This window comes from Pseudophryne corroboree, chromosome 9, assembly GCF_028390025.1.
Source record: "Pseudophryne corroboree isolate aPseCor3 chromosome 9, aPseCor3.hap2, whole genome shotgun sequence".
Lineage (NCBI taxonomy): Eukaryota > Metazoa > Chordata > Amphibia > Anura > Myobatrachidae > Pseudophryne > Pseudophryne corroboree.
In genome coordinates, this window is record NC_086452.1 from 155,224,844 (window position 1) to 155,246,416 (window position 21,573).

The window sequence follows — 21,573 nt, forward strand, 5'->3', positions numbered from 1 at the left end:
AGGAAAATTGCGCCGAGTGCTGAGGAGAATAAGCTCCGCCCCTTTTCCGGCGGGCTTTTCTCCCGGTTTTTCTAATAAACTGGCCTGGGTTAAATACATACATATAGCCTTAATGGCTATATGTGATGTATTTATTTGCCTCTAAGGTACTCTATATTGCTGCCCAGGGCGCCCCCAGCAGCGCCCTGCACCCTCCGTGACCGAGATCCGTGAGCCGTGTAGCAACAATGGCGCACAGCTGCAGTGCTGTGCGCTACCTCTATGAAGACTGAAGTCTTCTGCCGCCTGTTTCCGGACCTCCGTTCTGCCGTTCTTCAGCGTCTGTAAGGGGGATCGGCGGCGCGGCTCCGGGACGAACCCCAGGCTGACCTGTGTTCCGACTCCCTCTGGAGCTCAGTGTCCAGTAGCCTAAGACTTCAATCCTCCTGCAGGCAGGTGAGTTGCAAGTCTCTCCCCTAAGTCCCTCGTTGCAGTGCTCCTGTCGCCAGCAGGAGACACTGATTAGAAACCTAAAAAAAAAACTTTTCTAACTAGCTCTTTAAGAGAGCCACCTAGATTGCACCCTCTCGGACGGGCACAAAAACCTAACTGAGGCTTGGAGGAGGGTCATAGGGGGAGGAGCCAGTACGCACCATGTGACCTAAAAGCTTTTTTAGATGTGCCCTGTCTCCTGCGGAGCCCGCTATTCCCCATGGTCCTGACGGAGTCCCCAGCATCCACTAGGACGTTAGAGAAATAAAGATATTTTTTTTTAAAAAAGGAGTAAAATAAGAATATCTTGGTTTCATGATCGTAAGACATCACAGGTAAAACATGAAACATTAAGCAGCACCGATATAATGTATGACACTCAATCCCGGGGCTTACTTACTCACATAATGTGCAGGAGACAGTTTTTTAATGGAGTCTTTCACTAGGAAAAGACCGTAACACAAAACACCCCCCCCCCCCCCCCCCAAAAAAAAAAAAAAACTGCTAAGAGCTACAGGGATGAGAAATAAATTTGCTAGAAAAAAAATCAACTAAAACCCATGTAAAGTGTGCAATATTTACATAAAAAGATCCACTAACAGCACATTTGTCATTAATCAAAGTCAGGCTCTAGAAATAACCTGGCTTTACAACATATTTCCCCAAATTTCAACACTGAACTGTTTGGCTGTCACTACTTGGTTTTACTACGGCAAAAAACAGTTCACAACATGAATAGAACACGTTACACCTTCAAGCTTTAGTTTCCTATGTGTTAAAAAAAAAAAAAAAAAAAAAGGAGTTTACGCCAAGGGAATTACTAGATTTCACCCTCCATTTTATTTGTGGTACATAGTATATACACTGTCCTTAGCATAACAGATTACAGTTGCAGTAAAAAGATAAGATGGGCTGATAATATGATGTCCGAAACGTCTAATACAGGGAATGATATGTTGCGGACTGGTCAGGTTTAGAAATGTTCCCAGTAATACGCAACGTGTTAAAGACATTACATGAAAGACAAACGATATAACCAAATATTCTCTATATAAAACTTGCATTTAAAGATTGAGACAAATGGCGTTAACGAGTTCGAATGGCATGATTTTCTACTGTAAATAAACTCGTAGAGAGATGGAGACTAAAAGCCCTGTAAACTGACATCACATGAATTATATAACTGGTACCCCGGTAACTGTGCAGAAGGCTTGAGAACAGGTAGTCCACAGGTTCTAGGAACGCCCTTAGATCTGGACTGGAGTGATTTCTAATAAACTTTCTTAAATGGTTTTAGGATATATATAGATTTTTTTACTTTACATGATCAATGTAGCAAATATCACTTGTTTTGTTTTATCGTACATAAATTGTAACCAATTTCCAAATAAAGTAAAAGTTATCACTGATGAAACATTACACTGACAGGTATTTTTTTTCCCCCTTTCTCAACATTCAAAAGAACCACACTCTACTTCATCAAGCAAAAAAAAAAAAATAACAAACGCCAATTTTAAGAATGTAACACAGTAGTGCAGGAGATTAATATATAAAAAAAAAAAAAAGCCCTAAACATGCTTACAACTGGACAAATCACGCTACGTACACTCCATAGTTTTACATTGTCAACCCATATTCGATTTTGACAATTCTTTCATTGTGAACCACTGATACTACATGGATTTCACAGTGTGTTTATTTGCGGGCATTACACTTTAAAAAATAAAATGTACAAAAAAAAAAAAAGAAGAGGTTGACCGAAATCCGAATACTAAGATGACCACTGCCAATTCAAACAGGCCCGAAAAGGTGCATTCTTACAGTCACCAGGCTTACATGTCTGACCATACAGTGGCAGAATATACTTTTTCTTATATCCATTGTAGCACTCAACTACAGATTGCCAGTTCAGCCTTATAAAACAAGACACATACAGAAGATGAACTGGAATCAGGCTGGATATATGTTTATCATTCAGATAGGCAATACCTTAATGCAGCCATGTACGAACTATCCACATTGCTACAATTTCCTGTGTGCTCAATTCTAAAGTATTATCAATACACACCTCCTTATCTTCATCATATCCCTGCCAGACCAACAAATGTCCCTAACCAACCCAAAAATTAAAAAATTCCTAAGATTTCAGTTTGCGTGTTTTTTTTTTTTCTTTTCATTTTTTTTTTAAGCTTAGTTAAAAGGGAAATGCAAATAGGTTTTTTTTTTGTTTTTTTTAGAGCTTCTGTATAAATCTCACTATAATTTAATAGAGTTGTAGTTTGGTTTAACACTGCTTATTGATCAAGTAAATGACTCATTGCTAATATAAAAAGTTTTCATAAAGACCATTAAAAATTCTCTATTGATATGATACTGAACCATAGGTGTTGACAGTGCAAAAAGGATGTTTTTACATGTATATAGCATACAACAGCAGAGACTTAACAGACATCCCTAGAATATCAATTGACCAGTCCACCAAGAGGCTTAAAAACCAAAAAAAGAAATTTCCTTTAACAGGTAAGCATTGTCGTTTTTTTTTTTTCCCCACGGTTCTCACTGTGCAGGCGAAAACTATTAAGAAGGTAGAACGAAAAGCCAGCAGGGAAGAATCACATGTCATCATCATCTTCATCCTGAGAGGAACCTGCCTGGTTGGTGGCGCTGGCTGAGGCAGCCGCAAGCTGCGCCTGCTGAGCTGCTTGCTGCATCTGTAGCCATTCCTGCTGGGCTAATTCTGCTTGCTGCTGCCTGGCCTACAAGAAATAAGGGTTTAAAAATATATATATATATATATATATATATATATATATATATATATATATATATATATATATATATATTTATATTACACACACAATCTTAATCATTGTAGCGGTTTGCCAAAACATATTTAAGTTACAGTTACATAATGATATACTTTTAAAGTGCAGGCTATCAGATTTCATTTGAGGGTATTCACATCCATATTGGAGGAAGGGTTTAGGAATTACATCTGTTTAATACTGTATGTAGCATCAACTTTTTAAGGGGACCACAAGTTAGTCAAGTTGTTTCATGAACAGGTCTGGGCTATTCCCTTGTTTATTAATCAATAAAGCGGCAAAAGGTCTACAGTTGATTACAAGTGTTGCATTTGCATTTGGAAGCTGTTGCTGTGACTACACAACATACGGTCAAAAAAGCTCTTTATGCAAGTGAACGTGGCCATCCTTAAGCTGGGTACACATTTTGCGAGGCTGTAAAAAACAAAAAGGAATCCAGACAGATAGCAGGAACCTTAGGAGTGGGCAAATCAACAGTTTGGTACATTTGGAGGGAAAACCCCCCCACAAAATGTACTGGTGAACTCGGCACGGCAACACAAAAAGGCCTTGATGTCCAAGGAAGACAACAGTGGCAGATGATCACTGGATCCTTTCCATGGTAAAAGAAAAATACTTCACATAGAGCCAAGTGAAGAACACACTCCAGGAGGTAAGGAATTATTATCCAAGTCTACCATAAAGGGATTTCACAAAAGCAAATAGTGGGTTCACCACATCCATAAGCCTCAAAACAGAAAAGGCCAGTTTAGACAAAAGAATAAATAAATAATAAAAATAATAATAAAAATAATAAATAATAATAATAATAATAATAATAATAATATCTAAAACCAGCTCCGTTCTGCAACAGCCTTTTTTAGTTGGCCGAAACGAAGATCAAGCTGTAAACACTCTAAAAAATAAAATACAAAAAAAATGTTTTCAAAATCTGGAGAAGGCTTGGAATGGCTCATGACCAGAACCATAGCACATCTTCTGCAAACACTGTGGAGACAAGTGTGATGGAATGTTCCTGTATAGCTTCCATTGGCAGTGGGTCACTAGTTTTCATGATTTTTTTTTTTAGATTTAAATTGGATTTTTATAAAAATTATGAAGTTGAGTACATTGTTATCTGTGCAGACCTGTCAACAAAATATTTAAAAAATTTAAATTAAAATAAATCATCAAGTAAACAAATAAACCAAGTAAAAAAAAAAAAAAAAAAAAAAAAAAAAGAGTGTTATGGTAGACATACCATTGTTTACACTGTTTCTGCGAGGTATATTGGGTTCCACAGGGAAAACATCAGTGTGCACAGTGGATCTTGATCCAGAGGCACCAACAGGCTAAAGCTTTAGGCTGTCTTAGGATGCATTGGGGCCTCCTCTATAACCCCACCTCGAGGCACTGGGAGCTCAGTTTCGTTAACCAGTCCAACGCAGCAGCAAGCAAGAAAGAAGGCAGGCGCCCTGTGGAACCCAATGTACCTTGCAGAAAGAGTGTTAACCATGGTAAGTCTACCATAACACTCTTTCTGCAGCAGGGTACATTGGTTTCCACAGGGAAACAATCGGGGATGTCCTAAAGTAGTTCCTCAAGGGAGGAGACGAGCCTTAGCGGATATGAGAATCCGGCATCCAAAGGAAGCATCATGGGAGGCGAAAGTATCAAAGGCATAGAACCTAAGAAACGTGATCACTGAGGTCCACGTAGCCACCTTGCACAATTGTTCTGCGGATGCGCCACGGTGGGCCGCCCAAGAAGGTCGAACAGACAGTAGAATGGGCTTTAAAAGCAGCAGGAGCTGGGAGTCCAGCCTGCGCATAAGCTTGTGCAATCACCATTCTAATCCATTTGGCCAAGGTTTGCTTATTCGCAGACCAGCCACGTTTGTGGAAACCAAACAGTACAAAATAGGATTTTAATTACCTACCGGTAAATCCTTTTCTCGTAGTCCGTAAAGGATACTAGGAATCCATTTAGTACCTTGGGGTATAGACTGGTCCACTAGGAGCCTTTGGCACTTTAAGAATTTAATAGTGTGCACTAGCTCCTCCCTATATGCACCTCCTACCAGACTCAGTCTAGGAAACTGGGCCAGAGGAGACAGACATACTTTGAGAGAAGGATAGATTCTAAAAGTGGTGAGATTACGAACCAGCACACACAAACAAGAGGAAAGCCATGCTAACCAAACTTGAAACAGGAACATCTGAACCAAACAATACTTAACCAAGTAACAGTGCAGTAAGAACGAAGCACCGGGCAGGCGCCCAGCATCGTCTACAAACTACGAGAAAAGGATTTACTAGTAGGTAATTAAAATCCTATTTTCATTTACGTCCTAGAGGATACTGGGGATTTATTTAGTACCATGGGGAAGCAACCAAAGCTCCCAACCGGGTGGGAGAGTGCTGAGATTCCTGCAGAACTGATTGACCAAACTGAAGATCCGAGGCGAAAGTATCGAACTTGTAGAATTTTGCAAACGTGTTCAAACCTGACCAAGTAGCGGCTCGGCAGAGCTGTAAAGCCGAAACCCCCCGGGCAGCCGCCAAGAAGAACCCACCGCAGAAAATGTTCTGCTCTCACACCAAGAGACGCATTTCTTCCAAATACGGTGGTAATGTTTAGACGTTACCCCCTTTCTGGCTTGGATCATAGTCGGGATAACCTTGTCAGGGATCCCTCTCCAAGCTAGGATCAGCCGTTCAACTTCCATGCCGTTAAACGTAGCCACGGTAAGTCTTGATAGACAAACGAGCCCTGTTGCAGAAGATCCACGTGAAGAGGTAGAGGCCACGGATCTTCGAGGAGCATCTCCAGAAGATCCGCGTACCAGGCCCTTCTTGGCCAGTCCGGAGCAACGAGAATTGCTTGAACCTTTTCCCTTTTTATTCTCTTTAGAATTCTTGGGATCAGAGGAAGTGGAGGAAACACGTACACCATCTGATAGACCCATGGAGTCGGCAGAGCGTCTACCACCACTGCCTGTGGATCTCTCGACCTGGAACAATACCGCTTGAGCTTCTTGTTGAGACGAGAGGCCATCATGTCGATTTGTGGACATCCCCATCGACTTGTCAAGCACCTGAACAAGTCTGTGTGAAGGCCCCACTCCCCCGGGTGCAGGTCGTGTCTGCTGAGGAAGTATGCTTCCCAGTTGTCTACTCCCAGAATGTAGACCGCCGACAACGCCACAGCGTGTTATTCTGCCCAGAGGAGAATTCTTGACACCTCTGACATTGCTGCACTGCTTTTCGTTCCACCCTGTTGGATTATGTACGCTACTGCTGTCACATTGTCCGACTGGACCTGAATGGCCCAATCCTGAAGAGATGAGGCCTGCAGAAGGGCATTGTATATGGCCCTGAGTTCCATAATGTTGATTGGAAGGTCAACTTCCTGGCTTGACTATCTTCCTTGAAACTGCACACCCTGGGTGACTGCTCCCCCAACCTTTGAGACTTGCGTCTGTGGTTAGCAGAATGCAATTCTGAACGCCGAAACTCAACGAGGTGAGAAGAGTGTAGCCACCGCAGAAGGGAGATCCTGGCTTTTGGCGACAGACTTATCCTCTGGTGCATATGAAGATGTGATCCGGACCATTTGTCCAACAGATGGAGCTGGAAGAGTCTTGCGTGAAACCTTCTGTACTGAAGGACATCCCGAACCATTGACTGGATTACTAATGCCTTTTCCAACGGAAAGAACACTTTCTGCGACTCAGAGTCAAGTATCATTCCCAGGAAAGGAAGCCTCCGTGTTGGCTTTAAGTGAGATTTCGGAAGGTTCAGAATGCACTCATGATCCTGGAGAAGTTTGGTTGAGAGACCAATGCTGTCCAGCAACCTCTCCTTGGACGGTGCCTTTATCAGAAGATCGTCCAGGTACGGAATTATGTTCACTCCCTGTTTTCTGAGGAGAAACATCATCTCTGCCATCACCTTGGTGAACATTCTCAGTGCCGTGGAGAGACCAAAGGGCAGGGCCTGGAACTGGTAGTGACAGTCCTGCAGTGCAAACCGTAGATAAGCCTGATGAGGCAGCCAGATCGGAATGTGAAGGTACGCATCCTAGATATCCAGAGACACTAGGAATTCCCCCTCCTGCAGACCTGAGATCACCACTCTCAGACTCCATCTTGAATTTGAACACTCGTAAGTACAGGTTCAATGACTTAAGGTTCAGAATCGGACGTACAAACAAGTTGGAATAATATCCCTTGTTTTGCAGATGAGGTGGAACTGGAACAATGACCCGAGTCTATACCAGTTTTTGAATGGCGTCCTGTAAAGTTATGCTTGCCTCTTGCAAAACTGGTAAGCCCGATTTGAAGAATCTGTGAGGTGGAAGCTCCTGGAACTCCAGTCTGTAACCCTGGGAAATAAGATCTATGACCCAGGGATCCTGGCATGATGTTGTCCGGATGTGACTGAAGAATTTTAGTCAGGCTCCCACCTGCAAGTACTCGCGGTCCAATAAATATTGGAAATCATTCCTTTAATGGAATCCAGACACACTGGTTCAGCCCCGCTATTCTGGGAAGGTGCACTACACCGAGTACATCGTAATGAGCTCCCTGGGGAAGAGGAACACACTGCCGTACATGAAACACACTCTTTGCCTGACATATTGTAAATGTGACCACACACACACAGGAAAAGGTTAAAAGCACAATTAACCCACAAAGTGCCCTTCCAGGGAGAGACAGATATTTTGGAGCCAACACACAGCGCCCTTATCGCTAATGCCAAGCTTAGCCATGTCGTAGACTAAGTACTCAGATTAGGGATTTAGGGGGTCGTTCCGACCGGGTCACTACTGCGCACGCGCACCGTCGCCGGGCAACGACACTGACAGCGGAAAAAAATGGTTGCAGCAGCGATCACAAGAAAAATTGACTGCATGAAGGCGTTCCGGGGCGTCAACTGACCGTTGGAGACCGTTTTCGGGGAGTGGTAAGAAAAACGCAGGCGTGTCCAGGCGAACGGAGGGCGGATGTCTGATGTCACAGCCGGGACCTTCATTGCTGGATCCGTCGCACAGGGTAAGTATGTCCAGGGCTGGTCTTGTTTTGCAGGAAACTTTAGCACAGCAGGGCTGCACAAGTGATTGCAGCCCTGCTATGCTAAAATACACTCACCCACAGGCGGAGATTAGTTGATCGCCCAGCAACAAAAAGTTGCTTGGTGCGATCAACTCGGAATGAGGGCCTTAGTACACTAATAATTGCTCAACCCCCCTGCTATGACCCCCTGGTACCACTGAGGTAATCTGGAGTCACACCGGAGGTGCTGCGTGTCCCTGTCAGTCGGCGTCTGTGTCCACTGCAGAGGGAAAACGGCGCTGGTGAGCTGCTGGATCCGGTCGTAGACAAGCTCCGCCCCCTCAATGGCGAGCGGTCTTCCGACTTTTTTTATACTAGATGAGGTAATTTAGTGCTTAAAATGGAGTCCGATCCGCTTTAAGGCTTTGTTTGCCAGTGTGGGTACTGTGTACCGTGTACTTAGAAGCAGTTGTGTACAGAGTCTGGAGACGCAGTCCGCCCCGGTTAGAAGCCATGCGTCTCCGTACCCTCATGCCGCCATAACGGCCGGCGACCTGCTGAGACGCCAGCTTAGTACTCGCCACTCTTCTGGCACTGTTAGGGGTGGCGGCAAGCTGCGGGAATGTACGCTTGCCGCGGTGGGGCTTGTGAATAGTTTCCTCAGGAGCTAGGTGTCCTGTCAGCAGGGGGGGGGGGGGGGGGTTGGAGGTTTTTGGGCAGAGTAGGTTTTCCTAGCCGGGGGTGCTGCAGAAGGAAGGTACGTAGACTTACCCGCCATAGCCTTGGATATCCACGTATACAGTTCATCTCCAAAAAAGAGCCTCACCTGTGAATGGTAGGCTTTCCATGCCTTTCCTGTAGTCCGCAGTCCACTGGCGTAGCCACAAGCCCCTGCATGCTGACAGGCAGTGTTGCGTGCGTTGAGCAAGCCAATTTCCTTTATGGCCTCCACCATAAAGTTAGCAAAGTCCTGAATATGCTGTAGGAGTAAAATTATCTCCCCCCTGGGAAAGGAATATAACCAGTCAATTAGATTACCTGACCATTTAGCAATGGCCCTAGTGATCCATGCACAAGCAATAGTGGGTCTCTGGGCCACCCCAGCAGCAGTGTATAGGGATTTGACCGTGGTCTTAATCTAGCAGTCAGCCGTGTCATTTAAGGATGCTGCCCCAGGAACAGGTAAGACTATCTTACGTGACAACATAGACACCAATGCATCCACAATTGGCGGGTTTTCCCATTTCTTTCTATCCACCAGAGGAAAGGGAAAGGATGTAATTAACCTTTTAGGGATCTGAAACTTCTTGTCAGGATTAGCTCAAGTTTTCTCAAACAGGGCATTCAATTCCTTTGATGCTGGAAAAGTAGCGGAGGATTTTTTTTACATTAAAAATAAGAATTTACTTACCGATAATTCTATTTCTCGGAGTCCGTAGTGGATGCTGGGGTTCCTGAAAGGACCATGGGGAATAGCGGCTCCGCAGGAGACAGGGCACAAAAAGTAAAGCTTTAGGATCAGGTGGTGTGCACTGGCTCCTCCCCCTATGACCCTCCTCCAAGCCTCAGTTAGGATACTGTGCCCGGACGAGCGTACACAATAAGGAAGGATTTTGAATCCCGGGTAAGACTCATACCAGCCACACCAATCACACTGTACAACCTGTGATCTGAACCCAGTTAACAGTATGATAACAGCGGAGCCTCTGAAAAGATGGCTCACAACAATAATAACCCGATTTTTGTAACTATGTACAAGTATTGCAGATAATCCGCACTTGGGATGGGCGCCCAGCATCCACTACGGACTCCGAGAAATAGAATTATCGGTAAGTAAATTCTTATTTTCTCTATCGTCCTAGTGGATGCTGGGGTTCCTGAAAGGACCATGGGGATAATACCAAAGCTCCCAAACGGGCGGGAGAGTGCGGATGACTCTGCAGCACCGAATGAGAGAACTCCAGGTCCTCCTTAGCCAGGGTATCAAATTTGTAGGATTTTACCAACGTGTTTGCCCCTGACTAAATAGCCGCTCGGCAAAGTTGTAAAGCCGAGACCCCTCGGGCAGCCGCCCAAGATAAGCCCACCTTCCTTGTGGAATGGGCATTTACATATTTTGGCTGTGGCAGGCCTGCCACAGAATGTGCAAGCTGAATTGTATTACACATCCAACTAGCAATAGTCTGCTTAGAAGCAAGAGCACCCAGTTTGTTGGGTGCATACAGGATAACAGCAAGTCAGTTTTCCTGACTCGAGCCGTCCTGGAACCTATATTTACAGGGCCCTGACAACATCTAGCAACCTGGAGTCCTCCAAGTCCCTAGTAGGCGCAAGGCACCAAAATAAGCTGGTTCAGGTGAAACACTGACACCACCTTAGGGAGAGAACTGGGGAGTCCGCAGCTCTGCCCTGTCCAAATGGACAACCAGATATGGGCTTTTTTGAGAAAAAAACCACCAATTTGACACTCGCCTGGTCCAGGCCAGGGCCAAGAGCATGGTCACTTTTCATGTGAGATGCTTCAAATCCACAGATTTGACTGGTTTTAAACCAATGTGATTTGAGGAATCCCAGAACTACGTTGAGATCCCACAGTGCCACTGGAGGCACAAAAGGGGGTTGTATATGCAATACTCCCTTGACAAACTTCTGGACTTCAGGAACTGAAGCCACTTCTTTCTGGAAGAAAATCGACAGGGCCGAAATTTGAACCTTAATGGACCCCAATTTGAGGCCCATAGACACTCCTGTTTGCAGGAAATGCAGGAATCGACCGAGTTGAAATTTCTTCGTGGGGCCTTTCTGGCCTCACACCGCGCAACATATTTTTGCCACATGTGGTGATAATGTTGTGCGGTCACCTCCTTTCTGGCTTTGACCAGGGTAGGAATGACCTCTTCCGGAATGCCTTTTTTCCTTAGGATCCGGCGTTCCACCGCCGTGCCGTCAAACGCAGCTGCGGTAAGTCTTGGAACAGACATGGTACTTGCTGAAACAAGTCCCTTCTTAGCGGCAGAGGCCATTAGTCCTCTGTGAGCATCTCTTGAAGTTCCGGGTACCAAGTCCTTCTTGGCCAATCCGGAGCCATGAGTATAGTTCTTACTCCTCTACGTCTTATAAGTCTCAGTACCTTAGGTATGAGAAGCAGAGGATGGAACACATACACCGACTGGTACATCCATGGTGTTACCAGAACGTCCACAGCTATTGCCTGAGGGTCTCTTAACCTGGCGCAATACCTGTCCCGTTTTTTGTTCAGACGGGACGCCATCATGTCCACCGTTGGTATTTCCCAACGGTTTACAATCATGTGGAAAACTTCCCGATGAAGTTTCCACTCTGCCGGGTGGAGGTCGTGCCTGCTGAGGAAGTCTGCTTCCCAGTTTCCATTCCCGGAATGAAACACTGCTGACAGTGCTATCACATGATTTTCCGCCCAGCGAAAAGTCCTTGCAGTTTTTGCCATTGCCCTCCTGCTTCTTGTGCCGCCCTGTCTATTTACGTGGGCGACTGCCGTGATGTTTTTCCCACTGGATCAATACCGGCTGACCTTGAAGCAGAGGTCTTGCTAAGCTTAGAGTATTATAAATTTACCCTTAGCTCCAGTATATTTATGTGGAGAAAAGTCTCCAGACTTGATCACACTCCCTGGAAATTTTTTCCTTGTGTGACTGCTCCCCAGCCTCTCGGGCTGGCCTCCGTGGTCACCAGCATCCAATCCTGAATGCCGAATCTGCGGCCCTCTAGAAGATGAGCACTCTGTAACCACCACAGGAGAGACACCCTTGTCCTTGGATATAGGGTTATCCGCTGATGCATCTGAAGATGCGATCCGGACCATTTGTCCAGCAGATCCCACTGAAAAATTCTTGCGTGAAATCTGCCGAATGGAATTGCTTCGTAGGAAGTCACCATCTTTACCAGGACCCTTGTGCAATGATGCACTGATTTTAGGAGGTTCCTGACTAGCTCGGATAACTCCCTGGCTTTCTCTTCCGGGAGAAACACCTTTTTCTGGACTGTGTCCAGAATCATCCCTAGGCACAGCAGACTTGTCGTCGGGATCAGCTGCGATTTTGGAATATTTAGAATCCACCCGTGCTGTTGTAGCAGTATCCGAGATAGTGCTACTCCGAACTCCAACTGTTCCCTGGACTTTGCCCTTATCAGGAGATCGTCCAAGTAAGGGATAATTAAGACGCCTTTTCTTCGAAGAAGAATCATCATTTCGGCCATTACCTTGGTAAAGACCCGGGGTGCCGTGGACAATCCAAACGGCAGCGTCTGAAACTGATAGTGACAGTTCTGTACCACGAACCTGAGGTACCCTTAGTGAGAAGGGCAATTTTTGGACATGGAGGTAAGCATCCCTGATGTCTCGGGACACTATATAGTCCCCTTCTTCCTGGTTCGTTATCACTGCTCTGAGTGACTCCATCTTGATTTGAACCTTTGTAAGTGTTCAAATTTTTTTAGATTTAGAATAGGTCTCACCTAGCCTTCTGGCTTCAGTACCACAATATAATGTGGAATACCCCTTTTCTTGTTGTAGGAGGGGTAATTTGATTATCACCTGCTGGGAATACAGCTTGTGAATTGTTTCCCATACTGCCTCCTTGTCGGAGGGAGACCTTGGTAAACCAGACTTCAGGAGCCTGCGAAGGGGAAACGTCTCGACATTCCAATCTGTACCCCTGGGATACTACATGTAGGATCCAGGGGTCCTGTACGGTCCCAGCGTCATGCTGAGAGCTTGGCAGAAGCGGTGGAACGCTTCTGTTCCTGGGAATGGGCTGCCTGCTGCAGTCTTCTTCCCTTTCCTCTATCCCTGGGCAGATATGACTCTTATAGGGACGAAAGGACTGAGGCTGAAAAGACGGTGTCTTTTTCTGCAGAGATGTGACTTAGGGTAAAAACGGTGGATTTTCCAGCAGTTGCCGTGGCCACCAGGTCCGATGGACCGACCCCAAATAACTCCTCTTCCTTTATACGGCAATACACCTTTGTGCCGTTTGGAATCTGCATCACCTGACCACTGTCGTGTCCATAAACATCTTCTGGCAGATATGGACATCGCACTTACTCTTGATGCCAGAGTGCAAATATCCCTCTGTGCATCTCGCATATATAGAAAATGCATCCTTTAAATGCTCTATAGTCAATAAAATACTGTCCCTGTCAAGGGTATCAATATTTTTAGTCAGGGAATCCGACCAAGCCACCCCAGCTCTGCACATCCAGGCTGAGGCGATCGCTGGTCGCAGTATAACACCAGTATGTGTGTATATACTTATGATATTTTCCAGCCTCCTGTCAGCTGGCTCCTTGAGGACGGCCCTATCTATAGACGGTACCGCCACTTGTTTTGATAAGCGTGTGAGCGCCTTATCCACCCTAAGGGGTGTTTCCCAACGCGCCCTAACTTCTGGCGGGAAAGGGTATACCGCCCATAATTTTCTATCGGGGGGAACCCACGCATCATCACACACTTCATTTAATTTATCTGATTCAGGAAAAACTACGGTAGTTTTTTCACATCCCACATAATACCCTCTTTTGTGGTACTTGTAGTATCAGAAATATGTAACACCTCCTTCATTGCCCTTAACGTGTGGCCCTAATAAGGAATACGTTTGTTTATTCACCGTCGACACTGGATTCAGTGTCCGTGTCTGTGTCGACCGACTAAAGTAAACGGGCGTTTTAAAACCCCTGACGGTGTTTCTGAGACGTCTGGACCGGTACTAATTGTTTGTCGGCCGTCTCATGTCGTCAACCGACCTTGCAGCGTGTTGACATTATCACGTAATTCCCTAAATAAGCCATCCATTCCGGTGTCGACTCCCTAGAGAGTGACATCACCATTACAGGCAATTTGCTCCGCCTCCTCACCAACATCGTCCTCATACATGTCGACACACACGTACCGACACACAGCACACACACAGGGAATGCTCTGATAGAGGACAGGACCCACTAGCCCTTTGGAGAGACAGAGGGAGAGTTTGCCAGCACACACCAAAAACGCTATAATTATATAGGGACAACCTTATATAAGTGTTTTCCCTTATAGCATCTTTTATATATTTCTAACGCCAAATTAGTGCCCCCCCCTCTCTGTTTTAACCCTGTTTCTGTAGTGCAGTGCAGGGGAGAGCCTGGGAGCCTTCCCTCCAGCCTTTCTGTGAGGGAAAATGGCGCTGTGTGCTGAGGAGATAGGCCCCGCCCCTTTTTCGGCGGGCTCGTCTCCCGCTCTTTAATGGATTCTGGCAGGGGTTAAATATCTCCATATAGCCCCCGGAGGCTATATGTGAGGTATTTTTAGCCAAAAAAGGTTTTCATTTGCCTCCCAGGGCGCCCCCCTCCCAGCGCCCTGCACCCTCAGTGACTGCCGTGTGAAGTGTGCTGAGAGGAAATGGCGCACAGCTGCAGTGCTGTGCGCTACCTTAAGAAGACTGAGGAGTCTTCTGCCGCCGATTCTGGACCTCTTCTCGTTTCAGCATCTGCAAGGGGGCCGGCGGCGAGGCTCCGGTGACCATCCAGGCTGTACCTGTGATCGTCCCTCTGGAGCTCATGTCCAGTAGCCAAAGAAGCCAATCCATCCTGCACGCAGGTGAGTTCACTTCTTCTCCCCTAAGTCCCTCGTTGCAGTGATCCTGTTGCCAGCAGGACTCACTGTAAAATAAAAAACCTAAGCTAAACTTTTCTAAGCAGCTCTTTAGGAGAGCCACCTAGATTGCACCCTTCTCGGCCGGGCACAAAAATCTAACTGAGGCTTGGAGGAGGGTCATAGGGGGAGGAGCCAGTGCACACCACCTGATCCTAAAGCTTTACTTTTTGTGCCCTGTTTCCTGCGGAGCCGCTATTCCCCATGGTCCTTTCAGGAACCCCAGCATCCACTAGGACGATAGAGAAATAAGATTCCTCGTCTAACTCTGCCACCCTGGCAGGAATGTGCAGGACATCTCTAATAGCTTCTATCAGGGCCTGTATTCCCTGTGACAGGGCCACATCCCCCCCACTCACGTCCACTTCACCCTCTTCTGTGTCAGATGCATCGTCATCAGTATCAGCCTGCATGAGCTGAACCAGAGTATGCTTTTGTGGACAAATGCCAGGTGTCTGAGACACTGGTATGGGAACTGAATCTCTATTCATCAGGTCATCCATAGACAGTCTTAAGTATTGCGTCTCTTTCTCAGTATGGGACAATTTATTAGAAATAACAGAGATCATCCCCTTAATGGAATCAAACCATGGGGGTTCTGACCCACTGGCCTGAGAATGTGTACTATCTTGGGTACACAGTATAGAGTCTCCAGGGAAGGACAGGCATTCTGCTGTGCAGGAAACACAGTCCTGTGACATGGTAACATGAAGGGACACACACAGATGGTGAAAACGCAGTTTAACCCACACAGAGCCTGCAGGGAGACACAGAAAATGGAGCCAGCCACACCACGCCCTATTAACCAAGTAAACTCAGCTGGGTCATCAAACTAAGTCCCTGAAGAGGGCTTAGTATTCTACAACGCCCCCCCTTCTAAGACCCCCTGGTACCACTGAGGAGACGTGGAGACTTTGTGGAGGAGCTTCACTTCTCTGCGATGCCTGTCAGTGTAAGCTGCAGAGGGAAAATGCTGCTGGATCTGCTCATAGTGAAGCCCCACCCCCATAATTGCACGCAGCTTCCCTTTTTTTTTATACTGGCCTTAGGTATGTGTTTTGCTTAACAGTGGGTTAGAACACCTGTGTGGGTATTCATTAGTGGCTCAGCGCACCCCTCACAGCAGAACACACTCACCGCATGTCATCCTGAGCCCTGGAGTGCAGCCTGCATGTCAGCACTGCGCTCCATACCCTGATGCCGCCTTTACAGCCGGCGACCCGCTAACCGGGACGCCGGCCATCTACTCATCACTCTTCTTACTTCTGGCTCTGTGAGGGGTGGCGTGACTGTACACTCACCGTGGTGGGGCATGCGAATAGGTCCCTCAAGAGCTATGTCCTGTCAGCGGGGAACAGGACCATTAACCCTATAGAAGGTTGGGCCATTCCCCCCCTAAGTCCCATGAAGCAGGCAAGCTGGTGCCAAACAGTCCTGCCTGAAAACAACAAACAGAAAAATGAATGCAGAAAACTCTTCAGGAGCTTCCCTAAGCGTGACCGGCTCCTCCGGGCACATTTTCTAAACAAACCAAGTCTGGTAAGAGGGGCATAGAGGGAGGAGCCAGTGCACACTATTGATTTCTTAAAATGCCCAAAGCTCCTAGTCTATACCCCATGGTACTAATATGGACCCCAGTACCCTCTAGGACTTAAGAAAAAATAGATTTCAGGAAACATGCTTATCTATCGGTACTTTTAGTGAAGTGACAGTGCTGACAGGCAGGATGGACGACACCATGAGGCGGGTGACGTGAGAATCCACTGGTGGTGAATTTTCCCACTTGGTACACAACTCTGCAGGGAGAGGATAGCGAGCCAAGGCCTGTTTAGACAGCGGGAATGTCTTCCCTGGAGTAGACCAGGGTTCCCGCCTGATGTCCACTAAATGATTAGAATGGGGTAACAGATTTTTAACCACCACCTGCCATTTAACCATATCCATTTTCTTAACCACAGTAGTGGAATCCTCATCAGAGATTTGTAGGATTTGCTTAATAGCAACCACTAGGGCAGGGACATCAATCTGCAAGGGAGAATCCTCATCAGAAACACCTGATTCAGTATCTAATAGGACCATATGCTCCCCCTACTCTTCAGATGAAATATCAGAGAGGCATGTTGATTGCGATGAGGAAGCAGCCCGGTTAGATGACCCACAGACACGAGTGTGACCTGGGGTGGATATTTGTCTAACCAAGGACTGATTTAATTGCTGCAGCTGGTTAGATAAGTTTCCGCCCAAGGCAGATTAACCATAGGGACAATTTGGGGCGGTAGTGGCACAGGTGGTCCCATAGGGGGTGTAAGGCGTTCTACCAGAGTACCCAGGTGGTTAGTGAACGCAGTTCCTGGGCTGCGTTCACTAGTCTAGTGGGGTCACTGGTCTAGTGGGGTCCCTGCTTGGTGACCGTGCCCATGCCAGCGCCGCGACCAGTCTCCCTAGGTTGCGGACGGAACGTGTTTTAATGGCGGGTCCCTCTTACCTCCTCCCTGTAGCAGCCATGTGAACCAGGAGAGCAGTCTGCGACTCTGTGCCTAAGCCGGGACGCCTCCGCCACAAGTACCTGGGAACTGAGCAGCAGGAGTATGCGATGCCGCTTGGGAGGTGATGGAGCTGCATCGCTATAGTGTCACCCTGACATAGAGCACTGACAGCCCAGAGAAGAAATCTTCTTAGAAAAGCTTTTTTCAGGGCTGCCCAGCGCAGCCCTCCTGTTAGCTGACCTGCTGCTGCTGGCACCAACTCGAAACTGAGCTCTCAGTGCCTGGAGGTGGGGTCATAGAGGAGGCCAATCTACACCCCAATATTTTCCCTGTGGAAACCAATGTACACTGCTGCAGAAAAAATAAGAATTTACTTACCGATAATTCTATTTCTCGTAGTCCGTAGTGGATGCTGGGGACTCCGTAAGGACCATGGGGAATAGCGGCTCCGCAGGAGACAGGGCACAAAAGTAAAAGCTTTAGGATCAGGTGGTGTGCACTGGCTCCTCCCCCTATGACCCTCCTCCAAGCCTCAGTTAGGATACTGTGCCCGGACGAGCGTACACAATAAGGAAGGATTTTGAATCCCGGGTAAGACTCATACCAGCCACACCAATCACACTGTACAACCTGTGATCTGAACCCAGTTAACAGCATGATAACAGCGGAGCCTCTGAAAAGATGGCTCACAACAATAATAACCCGTTTTAGTTAATAACTATGTACAAGTATTGCAGACAATCCGCACTTGGGATGGGCGCCCAGCATCCACTACGGACTACGAGAAATAGAATTATCGGTAAGTAAATTCTTATTTTCTCTGACGTCCTAAGTGGATGCTGGGGACTCCGTAAGGACCATGGGGATTATACCAAAGCTCCCAAACGGGCGGGAGAGTGCGGATGACTCTGCAGCACCGAATGAGAGAACTCCAGGTCCTCCTCAGCCAGGGTATCAAATTTGTAGAATTTTGCAAACGTGTTTGCCCCTGACCAAGTAGCAGCTCGGCAAAGTTGTAAAGCCGAGACCCCTCGGGCAGCCGCCCAAGATGAGCCCACCTTCCTTGTGGAATGGGCATTTACATATTTTGGCTGTGGCAGGCCTGCCACAGAATGTGCAAGCTGAATTGTACTACACATCCAACTAACAATCGTCTGCTTAGAAGCAAGAGCACCCAGTTTGTTGGGTGCATACAGGATAACAGCAAGTCAGTTTTCCTGACTCCAGCCGTCCTGGAAACATATATTTTCAGGGCCCTGACAACATCTAGCAACTTGGAGTCCTCCAAGTCCCTAGTAGCCGCAGGTACCACAATAAGCTGGTTCAGGTGAAACGCTGACACCACCTTAGGGAGAAACTGGGGACGAGTCCGCAGCTCTGCCCTGTCCGAATGGACAATCAGATATGGGCTTTTGTGAGACAAAGCCGGCAATTCTGACACTCGCCTGGCCGAGGCCAGGGCCAACAGCATGGTCACTTTCCATGTGAGATATTTCAAATCCACAGATTTGAGCGGTTTAAACCAATGTGATTTGAGGAATCCCAGAACTACGTTGAGATCCCACAGTGCCACTGGAGGCACAAAAGGGGGTTGTATATGCAGTACTCCCCTGACAAACTTCTGGACTTCAGGAACTGAAGCCAATTCTTTCTGGAAGAAAATCGACAGGGCCGAAATTTGAACCTTAATGGACCCCAATTTGAGGCCCATAGACACTCCTGTTTGCAGGAAATGCAGGAATCGACCGAGTTGAAATTCCTCCGTGGGGCCTTCCTGGCCTCACACCATGCAACATATTTTCGCCAAATGTGGTGATAATGTTGTGCGGTCACCTCCTTCCTGGCTCTGACCAGGGTAGGGATGACCTCTTCCGGAATGCCTTTTTCCCTTAGGATCCGGCGTTCAACCGCCATGCCGTCAAACGCAGCCGCGGTAAGACTTGGAACAGACATGATCCTTGCTGAAGCAAGTCCCTTCTTAGTATCTCTTGAAGTTCCGGGTACCAAGTCCTTCTTGGCCAATCCGGAGCCACGAGTATAGTTCTTACTCCTCTCCGTCTTATAATTCTCAGTACCTTGGGTATGAGAGGCAGAGGAGGGAACACATACACCGACTGGTACACCCACGGTGGTACCAGAGCGTCCCTGCTATTGCCTGAGGGTCTCTTGACCTGGCGCAATACCTGTCCAGTTTTTTGTTCAGACGGGACGCCATCATGTCCACCTTTGGTCTTTTCCAACGGTTCACAATCATGTGGAAGACTTCCAGATGAAGTCCCCACTCTCCCGGGTGGAGGTCGTGCCTGCTGAGGAAGTCTGCTTCCCAGTTGTCCACTCCCGGAATGAACACCGCTGACAGTGTTATCACATGATTTTTCGCCCAGCGAAGAATCCTTGCTGCCATTGCCCTCCTGCTTCTTGTGCCGCCCTGTCTGTTTACGTGGGCGACTGCCGTGATGTTGTCCGACTGGATCAGCACCGGATGACTTTGAAGCAGAGGTCTTCCTAGGCTCAGAGCATTGTAAATTGCCCTTAGCTCCAGTATATTTATGTGGAGAGAAGTCTCCAGACTTGACCACACTCCTTGGAAATTTCTTCCCTGTGTGACTGCTCCCCAGCCTCTCAGGCTGGCATCCGTGGTCACCAGGACCCAGTCCTGAATGCCGAATCTGCTGCCATCTAGTAGATGAGCACTCTGCAGCCACCACAGAAGAGACACCCTTGTCCTTGGAGACAGGATTATCCGCTGATGCATCTGAAGATGCGATCCGGACCATTCGTCCAGCAGATCCCACTGAAAAATTCTTGCGTGAAATCTGCCGAATGGAATCGCTTCGTAAGAAGCCACCATTTTTCCCAGGACTCTTGTGCATTGATGCACTGACACTTGGCCTGGTTCTAGGAGGTTCCTAACTAGCTCGGATAACTCCCTGGCTTTCTCCTCCGGGAGAAACACCTTTTTCTGGACTGTGTCCAGAATCATCCCTAGGAACAGCAGACGTGTCGTCGGAATCAGCTGCGATTTTGGAATATTTAGAATCCACCCGTGCTGTCGTAGAACTACTTGAGATAGTGCTACTCCGACCTCCAACTGTTCTCTGGACCTTGCCCTTATCAGGAGATCGTTCAAGTAAGGGATAATTAAGACGCCTTTTCTTTGAAGAAGAATCATCATTTCGGCCATTACCTTGGTAAAGACCCGGGGTGCCGTGGACAATCCAAACGGCAGCGTCTGAAACTGATAGTGACAGTTCTGTACCACGAACCTGAGGTACCCTTGGTGAGAAGGGCAAATTGGGACATGGAGGTAAGCATCCTTGATGTCCAGGGACACCATATAGTCCCCTCCTTCCTGGTTCGCTATCACTGCTCTGAGTGACTCCATCTTGATTTGAACCTTTGTATGTAAGTGTTCAAAGATTTCAGATTTAGAATAGGTCTCACCGAGCCGTCTGGCTTCAGTACCACAAATAGTGTGGAATAATACCCCTTTCCTTGTTGCAGGAGGGGTACTTTGATTATCACCTGCTGGGAATACAGCTTGTGAATTGTTTCCAATACTGCCTCCCTGTCGGAGGGAGACGTTGGTAAAGCAGACTTCAGGAACCTGCGAGGGGGAGACGTCTCGAACTTCCAATCTGTACCCCTGGGATACTACTTATAGGATCCAGGGGTCCACTTGCGAGTGAGCCCACTGCGCGCTGAAACTCTTGAGACGACCCCCCACCGCACCCGAGTCCGCTTGTACGGCCCCAGCGTCATGCTGAGGACTTGGCAGAAGCGGTGGAGGGCTTCTGTTCCTGGGAAGGAGCTGCCTGCTGCAGTCTTCTTCCCTTTCCTCTACCCCTGGGCAGATATGACTGGCCTTTTGCCCGCTTGCCCTTATGGGGACGAAAGGACTGAGGCTGAAAAGACGGTGTCTTTTTCTGCTGAGATGTGACTTGGGGTAAAAAAGGTGGATTTTCCAGCTGTTGCCGTGGCCACCAGGTCCGATGGACCGACCCCAAATAACTCCTCCCCTTTATACGGCAATACTTCCATGTGCCGTTTGGAATCTGCATCACCTGACCACTGTCGTGTCCATAAACA

At 47.3% G+C, this 21,573-nt stretch overlaps 1 protein-coding gene across 1 annotated transcript in view; it reads right to left on the reverse strand.

Annotated features, from left to right (window-relative positions):
• Window positions 1-1,248: 1,248 nt before the first annotated feature.
• Window positions 1,249-21,573, reverse strand: part of DR1 (down-regulator of transcription 1) — a 74,899-nt gene continuing 54,574 nt past the window's right edge. Inside the window, exon 3 of the mRNA XM_063939869.1 lies at window positions 1,249-3,227. Within this exon, the coding sequence (XP_063795939.1) occupies window positions 3,084-3,227 (144 nt within the window). The 3' untranslated portion in view covers window positions 1,249-3,083. The remainder of the gene's footprint in view (window positions 3,228-21,573) is intronic.